General features: G+C 37.2%; 2 protein-coding genes across 2 annotated transcripts; both read right to left on the bottom strand.

Moving 5' to 3' along the window:
* Positions 1-758: 758 nt before the first annotated feature.
* Positions 759-13,937, bottom strand: LOC140862172 (BTB/POZ domain-containing protein SR1IP1-like). The gene is made up of 5 exons (XM_073265179.1): positions 13,713-13,937; positions 12,804-13,352; positions 12,176-12,721; positions 11,472-11,751; positions 759-949 (listed from the first exon to the last, which is right to left on the bottom strand). Exons 1-5 carry the CDS (start codon positions 13,935-13,937, stop codon positions 759-761), a joined length of 1,791 nt encoding a protein of 596 aa, XP_073121280.1.
* Positions 13,938-23,062: 9,125 nt separating this feature from the next.
* LOC140862174 (uncharacterized) lies at positions 23,063-24,367 on the bottom strand. Its single transcript, XM_073265180.1, has one exon. It carries the CDS (start codon positions 24,365-24,367, stop codon positions 23,063-23,065), a length of 1,305 nt encoding a protein of 434 aa, XP_073121281.1.
* Between the last annotated feature and the right edge of the window lie 767 nt (positions 24,368-25,134).

Consider the following 25,134-nt stretch of genomic DNA (forward strand, 5'->3'; position numbering starts at 1 on the left):
TTAAAGACATCAATGTTATGATGACAAGTAATCCAACTATATTTTAAAAAATCTTCTACAGCAACATGTTGGAATTGGGACACCTTAGCAGCTGGAGGACTGCCATATAAATTAAAAATAATAATAATTATTCATTATTATATTATAATTACACAAATCATTATTGATGAATACCTAGAGACACGTCGATAAATGTCACTCCGTCATCATTTAAAATCTTTTCCGCTTCGATGAAAATAATTTTACGTTTCCAGAAGAAAATATTAGAACTGAACTCAAGTAGCCCATTGCTTTTAATGCATTTGCTATGTTGCAGCTAATATTTCTAATGTTGCGGCGGATAAAACAAATTACACAAATAACTAAGTGATATCGGGGACACAGACTTTTGGCCCATGATTAGGGTTTATGGGATTAAAGGCATCAATGTTATGATGGCAAGTAATTCATGATTAATAAATTTTAAGTCACGAGTAACTAATGGTTTGTTATGAAAATACAGTGGTTTATATCTGTCTCCCACAAAATTAGTCAGAGTTCTAATAGTTCAAGTCATAAAGTGTTTACCACATTGAGGACATGGTGCATTATCCTCATCTGATGGAGAAAACATTCTCTAATTATATTTTTTTAACATAAAAATAGAAACGATCAAAATTTATTTCCATTTTATACACAAGACAATGACGTCTTACCTTTGGCATCAAAATTTGCAAATAGATTTCTCTCCAAGGGGTTGGTGCAAACTGTCGAAGCTCTTACGCGTGCTCTTTTATGTACCACAAAATATCCTTGGTAGAAGCACCGTTGTAACATATTCTCTTTCGTAGCATCTGCATTAGCAAGCAGCGCGGTACCGAGTATAGGTTGTCAATGTCATCTACCACATCAAAACAATAATCCTGAGCTCCCATGATTTCGATGTTAAGCTTTCGGTAGTGCATTTCCACTGAAGTAACATTCCCAACGTACAGACATACATAAAGAGACTTTTGGTCCAGCACAAGGGACAAAAAATCATTCAACATTTGAAATTGTGAAATTTTTATCGAAAAATTCTTGTTTAGTTCATTTGCTAATCGGCCATTAGTTTACCTGCTAAAAGGAATTAAAACAATAAAAAAAACAAATATCATCGTCCATAGAATAGTGAAAAAAAAGACAACATATCTCAATGTTGATAATTTTTTATCCAGTCACATTGTTGGGCTACGCTTCAAATTAAATGCATCGCCCAAATAACTAAACAACGATAAAAAAAATTAAAAACATCCCAAATCACAATAAACAATGATAACAAGGTTTTGATTTAATAATAACAATTTGAGTCTTCTAGTTATAGGTTTAATGACAATCAATGAGAATCAAACAATGAAAAACAGTAAAAAAAGAATACAATAACACCTTCCCCATCCAACCCCCGGATCCCCACCCCCAGCAGCGTGGGTAACGCAAAAATTTGAAAAAAAAAATCTACGTGGGATGGTGTGGTTGGGTGGGGGGTTGGGTTTGACAATATGTTTTAAAAATAAAATTTTAATAAGTTGAAAGTTGCGTACATGTTATAACTTTATGGATTTATAGATTTTACGGGCGTTACACATACATTGTTATTTAATAATAACCTCGTAACTGTAGAAAAATTAAAGATACATGTTTCATATAAAAAATGATGCATAAGAAATCATCCTAGCAATAATAGGGCATGATTCGAGATATTTGATAGTCTTCCTCAACTCCATGCTCTTATACGAGTGGATGTAATATCTTTTCTATTTTTTTAACTTAAAAAAAAAACAAAAACGATCAAAATTTAATCCCATTTTATACACAAGACAATAACGTCTTCCTTCGGCATCAAAATATGAAAAGAGATTTCTCTCTAAGGGTTTGGTGCAAACTGTCGAAACTCTTAATCCGCGCTCTTTTATGTACCACAAAATATCACTGATAGAAGCACTGTTGTAACATTTGACATCCTGTCTCATAGCATTTGCATTAGCAAGCAGTGGTGGTATCGAGTATAGGTTGTCGATGGCATCAACTACATCAAAATTAACAATAATCATGAGCTCCCATGATTTTGATGTTTAGCTTTCAGTAGTGCATTTCCACTGGAGTAATAGATAGTCGTAGCGTACGACATACATAAAGAGATTTTTGGTCCCGCACAGGGGACAACAATCATTTAACATTCGAAATTGTGAAATTTTTATTGAAAGTTTCTTGCTTAGTTCCTCTGCTAATCGGTCATTAATAGACATGTTAAAAAGAAATTAAAACAATAAAAAAACAAATATCACGGTACGTAGAATATTTAAAAAGAAAAAAAGACAGCATACCTGAATTTTAGTAATTTTTTAGCCAAAGACATTGTTGACCGTACGCTTCAAATTAAATTACTCTTTCAAATAACTATACAATGGTAAAAAAAAAATATAAAAAAACATCCTGAATCACTATAAACAATGATAAAAGTGTTATGATTTAATGATCTAACAATTTGAGTTTTCTAGTTACAAGTTTAATGACAATCACTGGGAATCAAGTTCGGTACAGGTACTATGCATCAACATCAGATAAAAGGAAAGCTCCAAGGAATTTTGTAGATTGGATAAAATGGGTTTACCGTATATTAGAATTCACTCCAAAAATTGTTAGAATTATTTTGAATGTTTATCTTATTTTAGTTGGTGATCTTGTAATTATAGGTTTATTCCATAGAGGTCTTGGCATAGTCCCCCTCTATTGTTTCCTGTTTCGTTGCTAATAAATACTTTGGGGTCTGCCTCAACCCCCTTTTCCCGAAAAAAAAAAGTAATGAAAAACAGTAAAGAAGAATACAATAACTGCCCGCACCCCCTTTTTATTGAACGTTTCTTGCTTAGTTCCTCTGCTAATCGGTTTAACAGACCTTTAAAAAGAAATTAAAACAATAAAAAAACAAATATCACGGTACGTAGAATATGTAAAAATAATAAAAGACAGCATACGTGAATTTTGATAATTTTTTAGCCATAGACATTGTTGGTCGTACGCTTCAAATCAAATTCTTCTCCCAAATAACTAAACAATGGAAAAAAAAATAAAAAAAACATCCCAAATCACTATAAACAATGATAAAAGTGTTATGATTTAATGATCTAACAATTTGAGTTTTCTAGTTACAGGTTTAATGACAATCATTGAGAATCAAGCAATAAAAAACAGTAAAGAAGAATACAATAACACTCGCCCCCCCGACGTGGGTAACGCAGAAATTTGTGGAAAAAAATCCCACGTAGGTGGGGGCATAGGTTAGGTAATATTTTTTAAAAATAATATAATTTGAAAGTTGCATATAAGTTATAACTTTATGGATTTTACGGGCTTTTACACATACATTGTTATTTAATAATAACCTAGTAACTTTATAAAAATTGAAGATACCTTATTCTTATAAAAAATGATGCATACGAAATCATCCTAGCAATAATAGGGCATGATGGAAGATATTTGATAGCCTGTCAGCCTCAACTCCATGCTCTTATACGAGTGGATGTAATATCTTTCCTATTTTTTTAAACTTAAACAAAAACAAAAACGATTTATACACAAGACAATAACGTCGTACGTCGGCATCAAAATGTGCAAAGAGATTTCTCTCCAAGGGGTTGGTGCAAACTGTCGAAGATCTTAATCCATGCTCTTTTATGTACCACAAAATATCATTGATAGAAGCACTGTTGTAACATTTGACATCCTGTCTCATATTATCTGCATTAGCAAGAAGCGACGGTACCGAGTATAGGTTGTCAATGACATCAACCACATCAAATCAATAATCCCAAGCTCCAATGAATTCAATGTTTATCTTTCGGTAGTGCATTTCCACTAAAGTAACGGTCGCAACGTATGAACATACATAGAGAGACTTTTGGTCCCGCACTGGAGCCAAAAAATCATTGAACATTCGAAATTGTAAAATTTTTATTGAGCGTTTCTTGCTTAGTTGCTATGCTAATTGGTCATTAATAGACCTGTTAAAAAAAATTAAAAGAATAACAAAGCAAATATCACGGTAAGTAGAATAGTAAAAATGTAGTGACCCTGCATGGAATCACCTACTAACTGGCAACTAATAGCATGCATTAAACTTAATACAACAAAATACTTAACAGAGTAAAAACGTGCGGAAACTTAACCGTAATTTACATATCAGCTTAGTAACATAATCCAGGCTTAAATCTGTAGTGATACAACCAAATCGAAGAACTTAAAAGTAAACATTATACAGCTAAAACCAATCCTGCTGTATAAATTCCCCTGAAAAGATTCGGCTCCCTAGTCCTGCCTCGAACTACCGGCTCCGTCCATCCTGCGACCTGCCCCATGGAATAAGGTGTCCAAGATAACAACTAGGACGTGAGCGCTAACGCCCAGTACATAGACATGAGTAAACATATGTATATAATGCATGCAACATGATGACTGGTAAAGGGTCATCTGAAAAGTCATGCTCAGTATCGGCGCCACATGAGTGCTGCCACCGCACGGATCAACCTCTGGGTGCAACCACACTCGTCTCGTACACTAGAGTAGACAGACATAAATTCCCCCGCCGTCGCGGTACTCTCAGTGACAGACTATCGATTATAGAGCTGAGCGGCTCTATAGTCAGGTATAACAAGGTATAGGCTCAACGTGTATATGCACATGATATATGAATATAGAAAGCGGTAAATCATATATCATGCCATATAATAATGCCAAATAAATGCAACATATAAACATGTATACTCGCTGGCAATCTCAATCAATGTGTACGTACCTCTAGGCTAGTTCAAGTATAGTAGGATCCTAGGTTCCAAGCCTATATTCAAAAGTTCACCGTATCACTACATAAATTCTATAAACCTTAACTAAGCTAATAAGTACTCCCAAAACTTAAATAGATTCCCGGACCATACCTTCGTTCGTAGATAGCCCTTTGGACTCGCTAGTCCTGGATGACTATAACCACTCCTTGGTTATTCCAAAACCTCTATTATAACTGATAGGGTCCTCAAGTGTATAACTCACACTATATAACTGAACACTCGGAATACTTGATTTATATCTAATTTCTCGTCCGAATGGCCCTATTTATAGGCAAAATATGCCGGAGTTCGGAGCCTCCGAACTGGGGTTCAGGCCCTCCGAACCTGCATGCCCGACACTTGTCAAAAATCGCGAATTAGTCATCTAGCATTGCTGTCTGGGGGAGTTTGGAGCCTCCGAACTGGGTTCGGAGCCTCCGAACTGGCTGAGTTCGGAGCCTCCTAAGTGCTGGGTTCGGATCCTCCGAACCCAGGTTCGGATGGTCCGAACTTGGTCTTTGAGTTCGGATGGTCCGAACTCATTTCGGTGCCTCCGAACTGTTCGAGACCCCCGGGACCCCCTTCCTACCATTTTCGGACGTTCCGGAGCTGATTTTTCACTTATTTTTTACCAAATAAGGACTCCTTAATCATGTTTTGCCACTTTTAAAATTATATGACATATCATAGCACGGAAAATGGAACTTGGCTACTACCTTTATATGTAGCGATCTATCTGGTAATTTTGAAGTCTGATTAAGCCCTGGAATTGGTTAATTACCAACCCTTAATCATGTTTAACATATCAATATCTTAAAATGAAGTCCGGGTTACTACATTCTCCCCACCTTTAGATATTTCGTCCGCGAAATAAAATCTAAAGACAAATTAAAATAACAATATGAAACAGAAAACCATGTTTTATTACAACAACTGTAATTACAACTACATGGTAATCAAAAATACAAAGCAAACAACTCAGGATATTCTGCTTGCATACGACTCTCAGTTTCCCAAGTTGCTTCTTCAATGCCTCGGCGCTGCCACTGTACCATCACAAGTGTATAGTCTTTTTTCGAAAAACTTTCTCCTTTCTGTCTAAGATACGGATTGGTCGTTCAACAAAAGACAGATCTGGCTCTAGCTGAATATCAGTAGACTGAATCACATGAGATTCATCAGCTATATACTGTCGAAGTAACGACACATGAAAAACATTATGTATACTGGAAAGATTTGGCGGTAAAGCCAAACGATATGCAACATCTCCGATCTTCTCCAGTATCTGGAAAGGTCCAATAAAACGAGGAGATAACTTGCCTTTCACGCCGAATCTCATCACCTTTCTGAAAGGTGATACTCGTAGAAACACATATTCACCAGGCTCAAACTGAAGTGGCCTGCGATGAATATTATCATAACTGGCTTGTCTATCTTGAGCAACTTTGATCCTATGCTTGATCAAATCTATCTTGTCTACAATCTGCTGCACCAATTCAGGACCCTCGACTTGTCGTTCCCCGACTTCATCCCAGAATAACGGAGTACGACACCATCAACCGTACAATGCCTCGAAAGGTGTCATATCAATACTACGATGATAACTGTTATTGTAGGAAAATTCGATCAAAGGTAACTGATCCTGCCAAGATAAGCCAAAATCCATGACAGAAGAACGTAGCATATCCTCCAAAGTACAAATCGTCCGCTCTGACTGCCCGTCAGTCTCCGGATGATATGCAGTGCTCAAACTCAGAGTGGTACCCAACGCCTCCTGAAAACTACCCCAAAAACGTGAGGTAAATCGCGGGTCTCTATCACTGACTATGCTCACTGGAATCCCATGCAATCGCACTATCTCCTGGACATATAAACGTGCCATGCGATCATAAGAATACTCCCGGTTGTAAGGAATAAAGTGTGCTGATTTCGTCAAACGGTCAACAACGACCCAGATAGCATCACACTGACGTGAAGTCATAGGTAAGTGCGTAACAAAATCCATAGTTACGTGCTCCCACTTCCATTCGGAAATCTCAAGATTCTGCAATAATCCACCTGGCCGTCGATGTTCAGCCTTGACCTGTTGACAAACCAAACATCTTGAAACAAATTGATACACACTCCTCTTCATCCCTTTCCACCAGAATCTAGTTCGCAAGTCCTTATACATTTTCATGCTTCCAGGATGAACTGATAATCGACTCCTGTGAGCTTGAGATAGAATATCGTTCCTGAGCTCCGCAACATTAGGTACAACCACTCGATTAGATAAGCACAATAAACCATCTGCCTAAAAATGAAATCCAGATGTATTAACTCCATTGGCTAAACTTGCCAAACGCTGAGTCTTAACATCAGATATCTGAGCATCTCTGATCCGAGAATACAACGCTGGTTCAGACAAAATAGTATACAACCGAATCCCATTTCTCCCTTTCTTGTGCTTGAGCGTAAAACTCAATGAACAGCACTCTTGAATCATATGAGATACTTCACTAGTCTGAAGTGCAGAAAGTCTCACCTGCCGACTCAAGGCATCAGCAGTAAGATTAACAGAACCTGGATGATATTTGATTTCACAATCATAATCCTTCAGAAGATCCATCCAGCGTCTCTGTCGCATATTCAACTCCGCCTGAGTGAATAAATACTTCAAACTCTTATGATCCGTGAATATCTCAAATTTCTCGCCATAAAGATAATGCCTCCAGATCTTGAGCGCAAATACAATGGCGGCTAACTCGAGATCATGTACTGGATAATTACTCTCATGCGTATTCAACTGTCGAGAAGCATAGGCAATAACATGTCCATGCTGTGTCAAAACACATCCTAACCCCTGACCAGAGGCATCAGTATAGACAACATACCCTCCTGATCCAGAAGGTAGAGCTAGCACAGGTGCAGTAGTAAGACGTCCACGCAGCTCGTGAAATGACCCCTCACAATCCGAGGACCATATGAAGGCAACATCTTTCCGTGTAAGCTGTGTCAAAGGTCTGGCCAACTGTGCAAAATTCTCGATGAACCGACGGTAATATCCAGCTAGACCCAAGAAACTACGAATCTCAGCAATCGTCGTCGGACGAGACCAGTTCAGCACTGCCTCTATCTTAGTAGGATCAACAGATATCCCTTCATTAGAAATCACATGACCGAGAAACACTACCCGATCAAGCCAGAATTTGCACTTGCTTAATTTCGCATACAGCTGCTTATCTCGTAATGTTTGTAAAACAATCCTCAGATGCTGTGCATGCTCATCCTTATCATGAGAACAGACAAGAATATCATCAATGAAGACGATGACAAATCTATCCAGATATTCTCGAAATACCTGATTCATCAGATTCATAAAGACTTCCGGTGCATTCGTCAAACCGAATGGCATTACCAGAAATTCATAATGCCCGTATCTGGTCATAAAAGCAGTCGTAGAAATATCTGAGTCTCGTACCCGTATCTGGTGGTATCCAGATCTCAGATCTATCTTGGAGTAAACAGAAGTACCCTGTAGTTGATCGAATAGATTATCAATCCGCGGCAAAGGATACTTATTCTTGATGGTGACACAATTCAACTGCCTGTAATCAATACACAATCGCATCGATCCATCTTTCTTCTTGACGAACAAAACAGGTGCTCCCCACTGAGAAACACTCGGACGAATATATCCCTTATCAAGTAGATCCTGTAACTGCTGTTTCAATTCTCTCATCTCTGAAGGTGCTAGACGATAATGCACTCGGGATATAGGCGTAGTTCCTGGTACTAAATCAATACCAAATTCAACCTCTTGCACCGGAGGAAAACCAGGAATCTCATCAGGGAATACATCAGGAAACTCACTGACTACCGGTAACTGATCAATACCCGTACTACTCATGGACATATCAACTGCATAGATAAGGTAGCCCTCCACACCTGACTCCAAGACATGACATGCCTTCAGAGCCGAAACAAGTGGCATCAGAGGTCGCGCACCCTCATCATAAAAATATCAGCTATCACCCTCAGCAGGATGAAATTGTACCAGACGCTGATAACAATCCACAGTAGCATGATACAAAGTCAGCATATCTATTCCCAAAATACAGTCAAAATCTGTCATCGCTAATATCATCAAATTAGCTGACAATACATTACCCTCAAACTCTAGAAGGCAACCCATCACTAGACGCTTAGTTAATATCTCCTGCTCCAGCAGAGTAGATACAACTAAATTCATATCTAATGATACATAAGGTAATCTATGTCTCTTAACAAAGCGACTAGAAATAAAGGAATGCGATGCTCTAGTATCAATTAAAACAAGTACAGGAATACCACATAACAAAAAGGTACCTGCCAACATGCGATCGCTTCCCTCAGTAGCCTGTTCTTGAGACAGAGCAAATACCTGCCCTTGAGACTGGGGACGGTAACCAGAAGAACTCTGTGGTGCTGGCTGCTGTCGTGGAAAAGTAGAAGCCTGAGATCCAACCTGTGATCCCGATCCACTAGCAGAACCCATGCGCTGAGGACAATCTCTCCGCAGATGTCCCTGCTGACCGCAAATATAACAAGCACCAGTAGCTCTCTGACATGAAGCTGCAGGATGCTTCCCTCCACAGTGACTACAAAACTCCTCCTCCTTCTTCTTCTTCCCAAAACAGAACATACCTCGTGAACCACGAGATCCAGATGAAGTAGTAGGAGTAGAAGAAGACGTAGGTCCAGATTGCACAATAGATTGAGCTCTAGGCTCAAATGATCCACTAGGCTGTGCTGGCATCAACAACTGTGCACGCCAGTTGCTGGTCTCCACAATACGGAAACGGTTTACCAAAGTCTCATAAGATACTGGGTCATCATAGACAACAACCTGTGAGTAGATATCTTGGTTCAGACCTTGTAGAAAGAGATCATACTTCGATGCATCACTCTCATTAATATGAGGACTGAAAGGTAGCAAATCAAGAAATCGTTGCTGATATTGATCAATAGTCATTGATCCTTGCCTCAGAGTAAGCAACTCCATCGATCGTGCTTGGCGAACAGCTGGAGAAAAATACAGTTTCTGGAACTGCTGACAGAAATCTCCCCAAGTCACCTATCTTCTCTCAGTACGTGCCTGAGTAGCTTTGGCATCCCACCAAAAACGTGCTCGATCCTCTAGAACAAATTCTAGAACTTCCAATTTCTGATCCTCAGTACAATCGAAAGCACGAAAAGTACTCTCGAGTTTAGACATCCAACTTCTTGCTTGTTCAGGATTCTCGCCTCCCACCAAAGGTTTCGGTCCTACTTGCATGAATTTATTGATAGAGTAGCGACGTCTACCCTCATGATGACGATGTTGATCATCATGATGGCGGTGATGACGATAATGATGACCACCTCCCTGGCCAACACTACCGTGACTCTCGTCAGCCATATCCTGAAAAGAATTGCACATTAAAATCCCAAATGCGCAAGAATTACTCAAAACTAATTCTAATTCCCAAGTACTAATCCCAAAATCTAAGCATGCTCTGATACCAAAAATGTAGTGACCCTGCATGGAATCACCTACTAACTGGCAACTAATAGCATGCATTAAACTTAATACAACAAAATACTTAACAGAGTAAAAACGTGCGAAAACTTAACCATAATTTACATATCAGCTTAGTAACATAATTCAGGCTTAAATCTGTAGTGATACAACCAAATCGAAGAACTTAAAAGTAAACATTATACAGCTAAAACAAATCCTGCTGTATAAATTCCCCTGAAAAGATCCGGCTCCCTAGTCCTGCCTCGAACTACCGGTTCCGTCCATCCTGCGACCTGCCCCATGGAATAGGGTGTCCAAGATAACAACTAGGACGTGAGCGCTAACGCTCAGTACATAGACATGAGTAAACATATGTATATAATGCATGCAACATGATGACTGGTAAAGGGTCATCTGAAAAGTTATGCTCAGTACCGGCGCCACATGAGTGCTGCCACCGCACGGATCAACCTCTGGGTGGAACCACAATCGTCTCGTACACTAGAGTAGACAGACATAAATTCCCCCGCCGTCGCGGTACTCTCAGTGACAGACTATCGATTATAGAGCTGAGCGGCTCTATAGTTAGGTATAACAAGGTATAGGCTCAACGTGTATATGCACATGACATATGAATATAGAAAGCGGTAAATCATATATCATGCCATATAATAATGCCAAATAAATGCAACATATAAACATGTATACTCGCTGGCAATCTCAGTCAATGTGTACGTACCTCTAGGCTAGTTCAAGTATAGTAGGATCCTAGGTTCCAAGCCTATATTCAAAAGTTCACCGTATCACTACATGAATTTTATAAACCTAAACTAAGCTAATAAGTACTCCCAAAACTTAAATAGATTTCCGGACCATACCTTCGTCCGTAGATAGCCCTTTGGAGTCGCTAGTCCCGGATGACTATAACCACTCCTTGGTTATTCCAAAACCTCTATTATAACCGATAGGGCCCTGAAGTGTATAACTCACACTATAGAACTGAACACTCGGAATACTTGATTTATATCTAATTTCTCGTCCGAATGGCCCTATTTATAGGCAAAATATGCCGGAGTTCGGAGCCTCCGAACTGGGGTTCGGGCCCTCCAAACCTGCATGCCCGACAGATGAGGTCTCGTCCTGCACCACAGGGTGAATGCCGACGGACTTGTGATTCAGTTTCCCTGAATGAAGAGAGGACTGGTGATTCAGGCTACTACTGTCCATGACTTCCCTTAAACGTTGCTGCTCGTAGTAAAGTACTTGAATGACACTTTGAACCGGTAGCTTATCGTTCTGAGCTGCGTGCGCACAAGCTTCTCGGGAGAGCTTTTGACAGTTCATGACACTGCAAAGTTTCTTTCTCTCTGTGTCACTCAAACAAGGATGAGCCTGCATATGCATTCATGAAATGAAATAGGATATATTATAGCGAAAGGGAAATGTTTTTATGTATAAGATAGAATATTGACGCAGCACATGTGCAGAAAGTTGTAGCTGATGATAACGACAATTGACAAACTGAGTCATTTTCGACTAAGATTCACTAGATGTCTTGGCCATTAGAATAGACCAATGAAAAGAAAACATGCTAAGTACAAGCCTTATAATATGAAAATCTCACAAGAAAATAGTAACTTATTGTGAGTTTGATTTCGACATGTAGTGAAATTGTATGACTGAGTACGTATGCTGTCATATTGAAGGTTGTAACTAGCAGAACGACAGCTTAAGTGGCACGTTTCGACTATGGATCTATTTTTGCCTGGATCAGAAGAATCAATCAATGTATAAGAGAATGTGCAAAAGCACAAACCTTCAAATAGATGTCGATGGCTCTGTACATTCCATCTTCTGTTACTCTTGGCTGTTCAGGGATAAGTTCTGCAAGATCAACAAACTTAGTAACCGATAGATTACGATCAGAAGCGATTTCCGATACATAATTCTCCAACAATTTTGCTACTCTCTCCATATCATTTGCTGAAGGGGAATGATAATCTTCAGCTGCATCATAATTATACCCTATTTTATTCATCTCCCTTTCACATTCAAAGAAATTTTTTGTGATTCGCAGCACGGCTTCAACATCGAACAACGTATCACCCGTGAAGGAATAAGACGGGATCAAAAGATCATCTAGCGCGGCCTGTGCAAGTTGGGAGGCCACTCTCCTCTCCAAATCAAGCCTACAAGCAGCTGTTGTTTCTAAGTATATCGAAGCTCGGAGAAGCATCGATAGAAAGCTAACTGAGATCAAGTTTTTCACTCTTGGTAAGAGGCTAACTATTGTTTCTAACACGACCCTTTTCTCGTGTTCTTGTCTTGGTTCTATTTTCTTCCGTCCCTTTCCAAATATCTCCTAAAAGCAAGAAAAAATACATTAAATAGACTATTCATCATATATGATCAGGAACTAAAAGTCTCTAGGGGTAAGTCCTCACCAAACCTCTAAGCGATTTTTGTGCATATAGCATAACTATTTGAGCAAGATCGTGTTGCTTAAATCCTCTTGCTATCATTGCAATGAGAGCCCTTTGGAACATATCGATTCGTAGGACGGCCAAATCCTCACCCCACCAATCGACAACTCGCTTCGAGCTATCCTGGCACATCATGATCGATATGGCGTCGATGCTTCTGCTCACCAACCGAACTTCCTCAGCCATAGGGAGAAGGTTTTCCGATGAATGTAAAATCGATACAGCCCCGGACACGGTCTTTAATGCGACTTCGTTTAAATACGACTCGGTTCGTTGGATCAAATTTCCTGTGGCGTAGTCCTCTGTCATTTCAAGAAACTCTGCTGCACATCTAAGTGTGACGATGTTCTCAGAGGTGATTTCGAAGTCCATACCATAGCAGAACTTTGCTGCAAGTTCAAATGCCTCCGCCCCACCCGGGACGTCGGGGATTTCGATCATGGATTTGGCGGTACCAGTGGCTTCTGAGAGTTTTTTGCTTATGTATCCACTTTTTGAGACTAGAGGAAACTGTGTGGATGCAGGAAAATACATGAAGAGAATAACAAATCGAGAATTCACCTTCCCCTTGGGATATCAATCAAGAAACTATAATCTATCATCATTCTTTCGGAAAATTTTGTGAGTAATGCTACATGTAAGGGAGAGCTACAGGTTATACATTACACTTGAAATTACATGATTATCCATGCACTTTATTTAGAAAAAAATCTTCCAAAAATGCATTACATATAGCATTATCCAAATTTTGTTTGTCATTACTAACATATACTCGGTTGACTTCGAACACTATAAGAAATCACTTTCATTTTGAAATATTATTCGAGAAAACTAAAATTAAACACCATGAATAACCTACAAGTGTGATACCTTGTGCAAACAAAAGGTAGCTCCTCCAGCGGTAACTGTTACATCACTTGGAATTTCATGCGAGAAAACCCTGTTCAACACAAATAAAACTCTGAACAATTCCCCATTTTCATTCCCATTAAAACGAAATTCAAACAAAGAATACGAACACTTGCGAATATGATAAAAATCCCAGTACAGTAAGCAACAAGAAAGACGAGAAAACAAAGAAACCAAATTAGTCATCTAGCATTGCTGTCTGGGGAGTTCGGAGCCTCCGAACTGGCTGAGTTCGGAGCCTCCTAAGTGCTGGGTTCGGATCCTCCGAACCCAGGTTCGGATGGTCCGAACTTGGCCTTTGAGTTCGGATGGTCCGAACTCATTTCGGTGCCTCCGAACTGTCCGAGACCCCCGGGACCCTTCCTACCATTTTCGGACGTTCCGGAGCTGATTTTCCACTTATTTTTACCAAATAAGGACTTCTTAATCATGTTTTGCCACTTTTAAAATTATATGACATATCATAGCACGAAAAATGGAACTTGGCTACTACCTTTATATGTAGCGATCCATCTGGTAATTTTGAAGTATGATTAAGCCCTGGAATTGGTTAATTACCAACCCTTAATCATGTTTAACATATCATTATCTTAAAATAAAGTCCGGGTTACTACAAAAAAAAAAGACAAAATACCTGAATTTTGATAAGTTTTTATTGAGAGACATTGTTGGGCGTACGCTTCAAATTAAATGTTTCTCCTAAATAACTAAACAACGATAAAAAATAAAAAAAAACAATCGAAATCACTATTGACAATGATAAAAGTTTTATAATTTAATGATCTAGTTTTATAGTTACAGGTTTAATGACAATCACTGAGAATTAAGCAATGAAAAATAGTAAAGAAAAATACAATAACATGTCTATATTTGTTGTATCTTTAGCATTATTCAAATGTATATGGTTGTAATGTCTTTCTTCCATTATATATTTTTATTAATGTTATGTGTGGGTGCACCCAACAAATAAATTCAGCTCCACTCTCTGTTATATATGCATACTAGCGCAAACTTAGAACATTATTATGCAATAACAGCGGTAGTCTCTAAGAATGTATATGAAAAAAGATGAACCCAAACTGTTAAAATGGAAGTCCCACGTTACTAAGTGTAGATCGAGTAGATACTCCTCTGAATGACTTCCAATGAGGAGTTCCATTGGATGATATTTGTTTTATTGATGCACAAATTGTGTCCCTGCTAAGTTGGGTTACAAGTTAGGCGGGCCGGTTCTCTGGTTGACTCAATACAAATAAAAATAAAATTATTATAATTAATTATAAATTTCATTTCATAAATAAATATTAATAAAACATATTAATAATTTTTTTCATTATTGATTTCACACGTCTAAATTTTATATAAAGTAATTAATACAATAAAAAACCACAACTTTCATTAAAAAAAAATACATATATGTATATCACCATAAAAGTAAAAAAAAAAAAAAATTATTACAGGACTTGGCCCGCCTTTAGTTGGGTTGAAAAAATTTCAACCCAACCCACTTAAATTATGTGGCAAGGCGGGCCGATCCGACTGACCCCAAATTGACGGCTCTAATTACAACTTGTTCGAGTTGCTCGTTTGAAGTTTTGCCATCATATTATAAGCACCCTGAAGCTATCTCCTACCACTCCACAGCATAAAGCAATTTAATTGTGACATTCAAGGCAATTAATCATGGAGTGGGTTTGTGCAGCCTAAAATTACACATAATCTCTAGTAATACTTATTCCATGATAGGATCTTTGACCGCTTAATTCGGTATTTACTAGTAAGTGCACTAGGTCAAGTAATAGTAAAGTGGACAGAGATCAGTCCAAGTATCGATCCCACAGGGACTGTTGTCAATTCTCAAGCTTTAATTATTTTACTTAATCTAGACAAAAATAATAAAGAAGGATGCAACGAATTAAATAAAAATTTGATTACTAAAAATAATAAGAATTAAAATAGAAAAAAGAATAAATTAAATTAAATAGAGACAACCAAGACACACGCAGGTACCGAGCAAATCATGTAACATGTAGTCGATTCAAGACTCAGATTTAATCTTAAATCACGGGAATTCTCTTAACTTGTTCAAAATTCTATTTCTAGAACAATCAAACCTATTCAAATGTTGACGGATTAATCTTTCGTAATTCTAATCAATTTGAATGCATTAAATATTTGTGAAAATTCAGTTAACACCCAAACCGCACACTGAAATCGAATTCTATTTCTAGTCGATTTTACCATGTGTTGATTATCAAAATGATCAAAATCAATACCTCCTCTATCGACTTGGAATCGATTAACATGCAAGCAAGCAGTTGATCAGACTATCCACAAGAAAATATAAATCTGACAATCAATAAAATAAAATCAACTCCGAAAAATCTCAAACAAACATCCAAGTTTTCTACATAAATTTGTTCGGCTCAATCACGCCGTCTTGGTTGAAAACAAACTACTCAATAATTGAAAACAATAATTCAAAAATAAAAAAAAAAGAAGAAAAGAAAAATCTTCTCTCCCAAGCCTTGTAGTCGCCTCTCTTATGTTGTCTCTGTTCTGAAACTTCGGAACCCCCAAAAATATGATATATCTTCTATTTATATGGTCCGGATCCCGTACAAATAAATTCCTTACACAACAAGTAATTTTCCGGACTCAAAATTCTTCCGAATTCGCGCTCGAGCGAGTGAATTTCTCGCTCGAGCGCGCAACAAAACACAGATTTTTGGAAACATAATTCGCGCTCGAGCGAGTGCAAATCTCGCTCGAGCGCCTAAAATTTTCTGCTCCGCGCGACGTTTTTCAAAAATTCATATCTAGAGTTCTAGCCGTCGGATTGTGCTAAAATATGGACAGAATCTTTAAAACATCTTGAAAATTATTCTGAACGGTGAGATCGAATTTGGATTTCTCTAAAATTAAATATGAATTTTTGACCAAGGCTGCTCCGTAATTCATTCTTCAAAAATTAATTTTCCTACAAAATTAACCCGTAGAGTGAAATACAAACACATGCACTAAAACACATAAACACACACCTAAAACAATATGAATGCACACAAAATAGACATAAAAATAACACGAAATAATGCACACAAAATGCACTTATCAATCTTTGTTGAGCTTATAGTGAATCTGGATTTGCAGGCCATCTTGATTCGGATGTCTCTCTTTTGCACAAAATGCACGGACCATATTCCAGAACGTGCATAGGGTCTGTGTATTTTACTTCCTAAATTTCCTTATTCACTTCTTATGATTTTCCTCAACTTTCGGCCAAGCTCCAACGTGGCATCGCAATGTTTGAATTTTTTTTCAATATTCAATCATTCTCAAGTTTCAGTCAAACCTACAAACATAAAAAATTATGACTATTTATGCGCAAAACTTGGAACAAAAATGTCAGATAAGCACGATACGACAAAATAAAGTGTCAAATAGACTATAGAATTCGTGCTTATCATTATGAAGTTTGTATTATGGTTTCCAAAGTTTTATTTTTATTTTTTAAAAATTTTAGGATAATGGAAGAGCATGTTTTGCAAGTTGAAAAATATTTGTTTTCATGATTTCGAGGATTTTAAAGGTTTATGTTTGAAAGTATAAATTTTGAGTCTTTTAATGCTAAGGTAAATGTTTAATTATTATTATTTTTTATAATTTTAGAAATTATTATATAAAATAAGAAATAATACTATTTTCATTCATGTCGGTCGTGTGGTGAAATTTGGCGTATATTTGGAGGTAACGACCAAAATAGAAGAAATTAGGATTTTGTACGAGAAGTTATAATCCTAATGGGTTGTATAATTTTTATTGATATTATGGACACATGTTAATAATATTTTCGCGCTTTAGTAAAGTATTGATGTATTGACCAAATATTATGAATTTAAGTTAATCTGATTTTAAAATATTAATTTATTTCAAGTTTAGAAATTTTCTGAGGAAAAATTTTAATAGTTTGTAGTCACCCTTTAATAAGTAGTATTGACTTAAGCAAAGAAGTATCATTCAAGGATAGTTAGGGTTGGACACAGATCCTCTGCTGTTTTGATAATTTGAATATAAACTAAATGTAGTGCTAAATTTTAATTTTATTTGATATTTCATGCTGAAAATATTAAAAATTTTAATTCAAACATTAGCATGTTAATAATCTTATATTGTTAAAAAATTTATTCATTGACAAAAAACACTCGACCGTACTCATTGAATTCGAAGAAATGATTTGATGAAACCGTTCTGAGAAAATATTATTATTAATATAATAATTTTTAACTTTAAATGCATTGATTTAAATTAATATAATTAAACTATATATATTTTTTCATATTATATAAATAAATTTATATCTATTGTGGACGTGTTGTGAACAAAAAGCCACGCCAAAATCCAATACAAATTTGTTGAAACAAAAGGCCAATAAAAAAAATATAGAGGAAAAACGGTGTTGTTTGGTGCACAGCACAATGTGCTGTGATGACCAAAACAACAGAGGATCGGTATCCGTTAGGGTTTTGGAAAAAGAGTGGGCTGAAGTTTTGTTTCGCAGCGACATTGAATCTCATAGGGTCCTGCAATTTTAGAACCCACCTCCTAGACATTAAATAGATTTTATAATATTTGTTTTAAGAAATAATATGAATAAAGATAATTAAAAATTTTATATTTTCCTCTCAAAATGTTTTGGGTATTGTAAATAGTAATGTAGTGATGTTAGAGAACATTGAAGATGACCCAATTTCCTTACTGTGGGTTTTAGTACCGATGTTTTATTTTACTCGCTTATAAGTTAATCACAAAGATTATGGAATACTGTTGGGGCATGAAATTTTTTTCTCTGGAAAAAAAATACTGATAATTCGTAGTCACGATTGAATTATTTGAGAATTTCATAGAATATGAATTATGATTCAATTTGAGGTTATTGATCTTGATGGGAAAGTAGGATTTTGTATACAAACTATTTTTGGGTTTTTGTTGTCCTTTGAACTTCAAGGTGTTCCATGAGAATTAGAATGGTAAGTCGATCAAAAGTTGTAGTTCTGTTAGATAGCTTCGAAACTAACCTATAATCGCTTGATTTGAATTTAATACAAAAGATTAATGCCCATTTTTCTGTATCCTCTACAATTTGAATTTAGTGTAAGATGCATGTCGTAGTTATAAGGTAAAATTAAAGCTGGGATTAGTCATCTTAGGTGTCGATGTTGAAGTCTTATTTATATATACTAATTTATGATTACAAGAACTGGGCATCGATGATTAACAATATTCTTGCTATCAGAACACTTTTATTATGTATTTGGACCAATGGGACATGCATTAAGGTTATATTGGTTGGTTAAAATATCTTGTTCGTGTAACTTCGAATGATGAGGTTATAAGATAGACAAGTTTTATGTCAAAGGAACAATGATCTATTCATAATCAGATACTGAAGGATGTGTATTACCGTTCACAATTTTCTAGATAATGAATGGGTTATAATCGGGTGGTAGTGGGTGATTAATTCTGGTATCTTTCCAAACTTTAAATTATATTGGATCTGAAGATATTAATAGATAATTGAGACATAAGTTTATTATTATTATTATTATTGAATGATTGTTAATTTTGTTTAAGATTAGGAAAAAAAAAAGTTTTCAAAGGTACTTAGTATTAGAAAATATCAGATTTATCTTGAATTTGCTTCTTGAATTCTCTGAATTGATATCTCTTTGTAGAACTAAGGCATTAAATCATTTTATATAGGGAAAATTTTTTGTAACATATAAATTAACTTAAGATTTTGACTTAAGATGGAGACTGTTTTGACGAATGGATCAAACAGGGCTATTGAAACGAGGTTTGCAGCATGCATGCCACGTTCTCAAAGGGAAACAAATGGCCCAATAACTTATTGCTATTGCATTATATCAATTTTCACAGAGTATTATACAAACATGAATCAAATATATGAGTAAATGAAGAAATTAAAATAATATAAAAAATAATTGAAGGCATTAAAAACTAAAAACATAAATATTGAAACAAATGGAAGAAGAATGTAATGGAGAATAAATTCATTCTGCCTTTTTCATTAACAGACTATACAATCTTATATTGGTGGTAATACATCAATGTCCTACGATCTTGCCTATGATCAAGCCTAAATATTTACAAATAAGGAAACAAATAATAGAAAATCAATTTAAGAATATTAGACAAGAATTACTTAATCTAGATTTCCTTTAACACTCCCCTTCAAGTTGGCGTGTATGTTGTTAACACCCAACTTGCTAAGCAATACTTCGAACTGTGAAGAACTTAATGGCTTGGTGAAAAATCTGCAGGTTGATCTGTGGTTCGAACATGAGTTGTACGAATCATCCCTTCTTGAATCTTTTCGCGTATCAAATGACAATCTATTTCTATGTGCTTAGTTCGCTCATGAAAGACTGGATTTGAGGCTATATGCATAGCCGCCAGATTATCACAGAACAAATTCACTGGTTGTGTGTGGTTTACTTTCAGATCCTTTAAAACATTTTTCAACCATGTAATCTCACAACATGTGGTGGCCATAGAGCGATACTCTGCTTCTGCACTTGAACGGGATATGGTTGTTTGTTTCTTAGTTTTCCAAGAGACCAGCGCTTGACCAAGTAAAATGCAGTAACCTGTAATCGATCTCCTCGTGTCCTTGCAACGAGCCCAATCAGCATCACAAAATGCTTGCAATTCGAGTGAACCATTGGATGGCAGCAAGATGCCTTGCCCAGGAGTTTGCATATATCTCAGCACTTTATGGGCTGCATCCAAATGCGGTTGTCGAGGTTTATCCATAAATTGACTTAGTACGTGCACTGCATAAGTCAAGTCCGGTCTGGTTATAGTTAGGTAGATCAATCTTCCTACCAATCTTCTGTACGCTGCCGCATCATCCAAAAGTCTTCCATCGGATTGTGTAAGGGACATGTTCTTTTCTGCAGGAAACCGTGAAGGTTTGGCACCCAAGAAACCCGTGTCTTCCAAAATTTCCAAAGCATACTTTCTCTGTGACAGATTAATTCCATGTCGTGATCTTGCAACCTCAATGCCAAGGAAATATTTAAGTTGTCCCAAATCCTTGAGTTTGAATTGTTTGGACAAGAAAATTTTGGTGTTCTCCATATCCTGTAAATCATTTCCAGCCAATATCACATCATCAACATATATAAGCAATGCCAAGAATTTACCTTGACGACTTCGGACGAATAAAGAATAATCCGATAGAGATTGGTGGAATCCTGCTGCCTTGAGTGCATTGGACAGCTTGATAAACCATTGTCTAGAGGCTTGTTTTAATCCATATATTGATTTGTGAAGTTTGCAAACACGGTTCTCCCCCTTTCGTTCGAAACCCGGAGGCAAAGACATGTAAACTTCTTCTTCAAGTTCACCATGGAGAAAGGCATTATTAACATCCAATTGATGTAAATGCCAACCACGGACAGATGCAACACTTAGTAGCACGCGAACGGTAGCCATTTTGGCCACTGGAGCAAACGTTTCCTTGTAATCGACTCCTTCAACTTGACTATAACCTTTGGCCACCAAGCGAGCCTTATATCGCTCCACTGTCCCATCAGCCTTGAATTTGATTTTATATACCCATTTACAGCCAATTGGTCGTTTATGAGATGGTAATGGAACCAAACTCCAAGTCTTATTTTCTTGTAAAGTTGTTATCTCATTGTGCATAGCTGCACGCCATTTGGGGCTTTGAAAAGCCTGTGAGAAGCTAGTGGGTTCTTTGAGGATCGTGAGTGCAGTAGTGTATGCTTTATGAGCAGAAGAAATGTTATCATAACACAAAAATTGAGAGATAGGATGTGGAATACCTGAAGTTTTGGCCAGATGCGTGGATGATGGTGGTTCGGTCCTTGAAGGGAGAGTCATCTCAAGGTGAAAATCCTGCAAATAGTGAGGAGATTTGATAATACGAGTGCCACGTCGAGCTGGTAGGATGGGTTCAATGGGTGATTCAGGTGGTGTGCTGGTTTGGTTATGAGGTGGTGATGATTGAAAATCTTCTGGATTTGAGGAATCAGGAATAGTGAAAACAGATTCATGCAAAGATGTCATGGTGTTTGTTTGTTCTGTTGGACTGTTAGGAGAAGGTGAGACATTTGAAGATGAATTTGGTTCAGAGAACGGATCCATGTTAATATATAGATCATGTGGGTTATTTTCGTGAGAACAAAACTTTGGTGCAGCGGAATCATTTTGTGATGCATCCATTTGGAAAGGAAAAGTAGTCTCAAAGAAAATGACATCTCTTGAAACTATTGTCCTATTTTGAGCAAGGTCAAACACTCGATAACCTTTTTGTCCATAAGGATATCCAAGAAAAATGCATCGAGATGCTCGTGGATCAAACTTTGTACGATTTTGGGCATGAGTAGAAACAAAGCACAAACAACCAAAGACACGTAAATGTGCATAACTTGGAATCTTTTCGAATAACATTTCATATGGGGTTTTCCCTTTGAGAAGTGGAGTGGGTGTTCGATTGATAAGGTACGCTGAAGTAAGAATGGAATCACCCAAAAATTTATTTGGAAGACCAGCTTGAATGAGCAAGGCACGTGCCATATTCAACAAATGTCTGTGTTTACGTTCTGCCACTCCATTTTGTTGTGGAGTATTGACACAACTAGTTTGATGAATTATGCCCTTTTGCGCATAAAAATTTTCAAGTTTGAATTCAGGACCATTATCACTACGAACGACCTTTACTTTGGAATTGAATTGATTTTCTGCTAAGTTGATGAAATTGATCAGAAGACTTCGAGTATCAGATTTGTGCTTCATAAGATAAACCCATGTGCATCTAGTGTAATCATCAACAATAGTAAGAAAGTATTTAGCACCTGAAACAGAAGCAACTTTATAACCACCCCAAATGTCGATATGGATCAATTCAAAGCTAGATGTAGTAGTGATAGAACTCAAATGAAATGGAAGTCTAGTTTGCTTGGCTAAAGGGCAAATGAAACATCTGTCCACACGGATTTTATTATTGAATTTCGGAAATGAGAATAGCTCAGAGGCTCTGGTTGAGGGATGTCCTAGGCGTTGGTGCCAAAGAGTCGATCTAGAGTCTTGAGCTTGGTTGCATTTTCCACCCTTTTGAGCTTGTTCAAGATAGTAGAGACCCTCCCGTTCAATTCCCGTCCCAATCATCTTCCCCGATCGTAGGTCCTGAATGACACAAAATTGATTTAGGAAAATGGTCATACAAGACGAATCAGAAGCCAATTTACTTATTGAAATTAGATTCAATCGAAAATATGGGACGCAAAGTAGTCAAGAATCAAATCAGGAGACAACACAACTTTTCCAATATGAGTTACTTGTGCCACTGACCCATTTGGCAATTCCACAGTACGATTATTAATGAGATTTGAGGATGTGAGAAAATCTGGATTACAAACCATATGATCTGTGCACCCACTATCCAAAATATATGTGCTTCTTTTGTCATTAGATACAAGTGAGAAAGCTTTACCTGAAAGTTCTTCATGGTTTGAACAACTACTGACATTATTGGAAGAAGAAGATTTACTTTTCAACAAATCGAGGATTTGCTTGCATTCTTCGGTTGTAAATGGGAAATTCATATCCCTTCTTTGATTCATATTTGATATGACCTGATTTCCCTTGGAAATATTTGTATCGAACCTTCCTTCAGCCATTGTTTTCCTTTTTCGACAGTTTTCTGCCTTATGTCCATTCCAACCACAAGAATCACATATCAGGTGTGCACGACAATTTTTTGTGGTGTGATTTGTTCTCTTGCACTTAGAACATTTCATTTCACCTCCATATCCACGGCTCGAGTTTCTCACGGCAAATGCGGCGGCATCTGATTGAGTATTATTTTTCCCTGTTGTCGCTTCTGATTGTTTTTCATGACGAAGAACCAATGAATATGCCTTGTTAACTGTGGGTAATGGATCTTGTATCAAAATATTGCTACGAACACCGACATACGAGTCATTAAGACCCATAAGGAACTTCATGGTCTTTTGAGTCTCTATGAAGGTGTTCACTTCTTTGATCGATCCACAAGTGCATGGTGGGATGGTGCAAAGTGCATCACGTTCATCCCACAAACCTTTCAATTTTGTGAAGTAGGATCCAACTGATATGTTGCCTTGCACACAATTGTGAATCTCATTTTTGATATTGAACAATTGTACCACATTGACGTGTGAGAATCGCTCTTGCAACTCAATCCACATCTGTCTAGCATCTTTGCAATTGATGACGCTACTAGCTATATCTTTGGACATCGATCCTAGCAGCCAAGTCTTGACCAGATTGTTGCATCGGTTCCATTGTTGGTGTTCTTCTGGATTCTTTTCACTCGGCTCCTTGATCGACCCATCTATAAAACCGATTTTGTTTTTGACTGTCAAGGCCATAGTCATGGATTGGCTCCATGTGCTATAGTTATCTTCGACTAAAGATTGCGGCACAAGAATGGCGCCGGGTTGATCTGAATGGTGGAGATAAAGCTGGTGATTGGGGTTATCCCATTTTGCACTTTGAGTCGTGCCTTTTTGTTTTTCATCTCCCATGGTGGTAGGCTTTAGATATTTTTAGTGTATGCCCAGGTTAGGCTTTGATACCATGAAACAAATGGAAGAAGAACGTAATGGAGAATAAATTCATTCTGCCTTTTTCATTAACAAACTATACAATCTTATATTGGTGATAATACATCAATGTCCTACGATCTTGCCTATGATTAAGCCTAAATATTTACAAATAAGGAAACAAATAATAGAAAATCAATTTAAGAATATTAGACAAGAATTACTTAATCTAGATTTCCTTTAACAAATATAATAACGACATAAGACACAAAACAAAATAAAAATGAATAAAATAATGTAGCATGAAGCTTAAACAAATATCTCATGAGGAGACAGAAGAGTCATGTTATAATTGCCTGCTTTCGTGATCTTTTGACCTGCACGTGTAGACTTGTATATGAGTTCTTTTTATCCATCCATAATTCAAAGCAAATAAATGGTAAGGCTGTCCATAGGGCATAGGCGAGTTGGTAAGGCTTGAGGTAACGTGGGAAGAGATTTTCCAGCGTTGCGCGTTCAATCCTCGTGTGGAGCATATTCTCTGCTGAAATATTGTAGGAATATGCTTTGGGGGTTGACAATGTTGCTCCCTCCTTCAGGTCTTAGTCGCTCGTGCACATCTCTCGATTTAACATTCGAATGAGCCAATGAGTCTCTGACTCATGTGGAATGGGGCTCCCTTCGGGGTCAACCCTTTTTTAAAAAAATAAATGGTAAGGCATTCTAGAACATGGTTCATTGGTTTTTGG

This window comes from Henckelia pumila, chromosome 4 (genome assembly GCF_033568475.1).
Source record: "Henckelia pumila isolate YLH828 chromosome 4, ASM3356847v2, whole genome shotgun sequence".
In the NCBI taxonomy this organism is placed as follows: domain Eukaryota; kingdom Viridiplantae; phylum Streptophyta; class Magnoliopsida; order Lamiales; family Gesneriaceae; genus Henckelia; species Henckelia pumila.

Coding starts and splice junctions, on each gene's coding strand:
- LOC140862172 (XM_073265179.1), bottom strand. CDS start 13,937: ATGACTAATTTGGTTTCTTTGTTTTCTCGTCTTTCTTGTTGCTTACTG. Junction 13,353..13,712: donor CTACCTTTTGTTTGCACAAG/GTATCACACTTG, acceptor GCATCCACACAG/TTTCCTCTAGTCTCAAAAAG. Junction 950..11,471: donor CTCATCTGTCGGGCATGCAG/GTTTGGAGGGCC, acceptor ATGTTACTTCAG/TGGAAATGCACTACCGAAAG.
- LOC140862174 (XM_073265180.1), bottom strand. CDS start 24,367: ATGGGAGATGAAAAACAAAAAGGCACGACTCAAAGTGCAAAATGGGAT.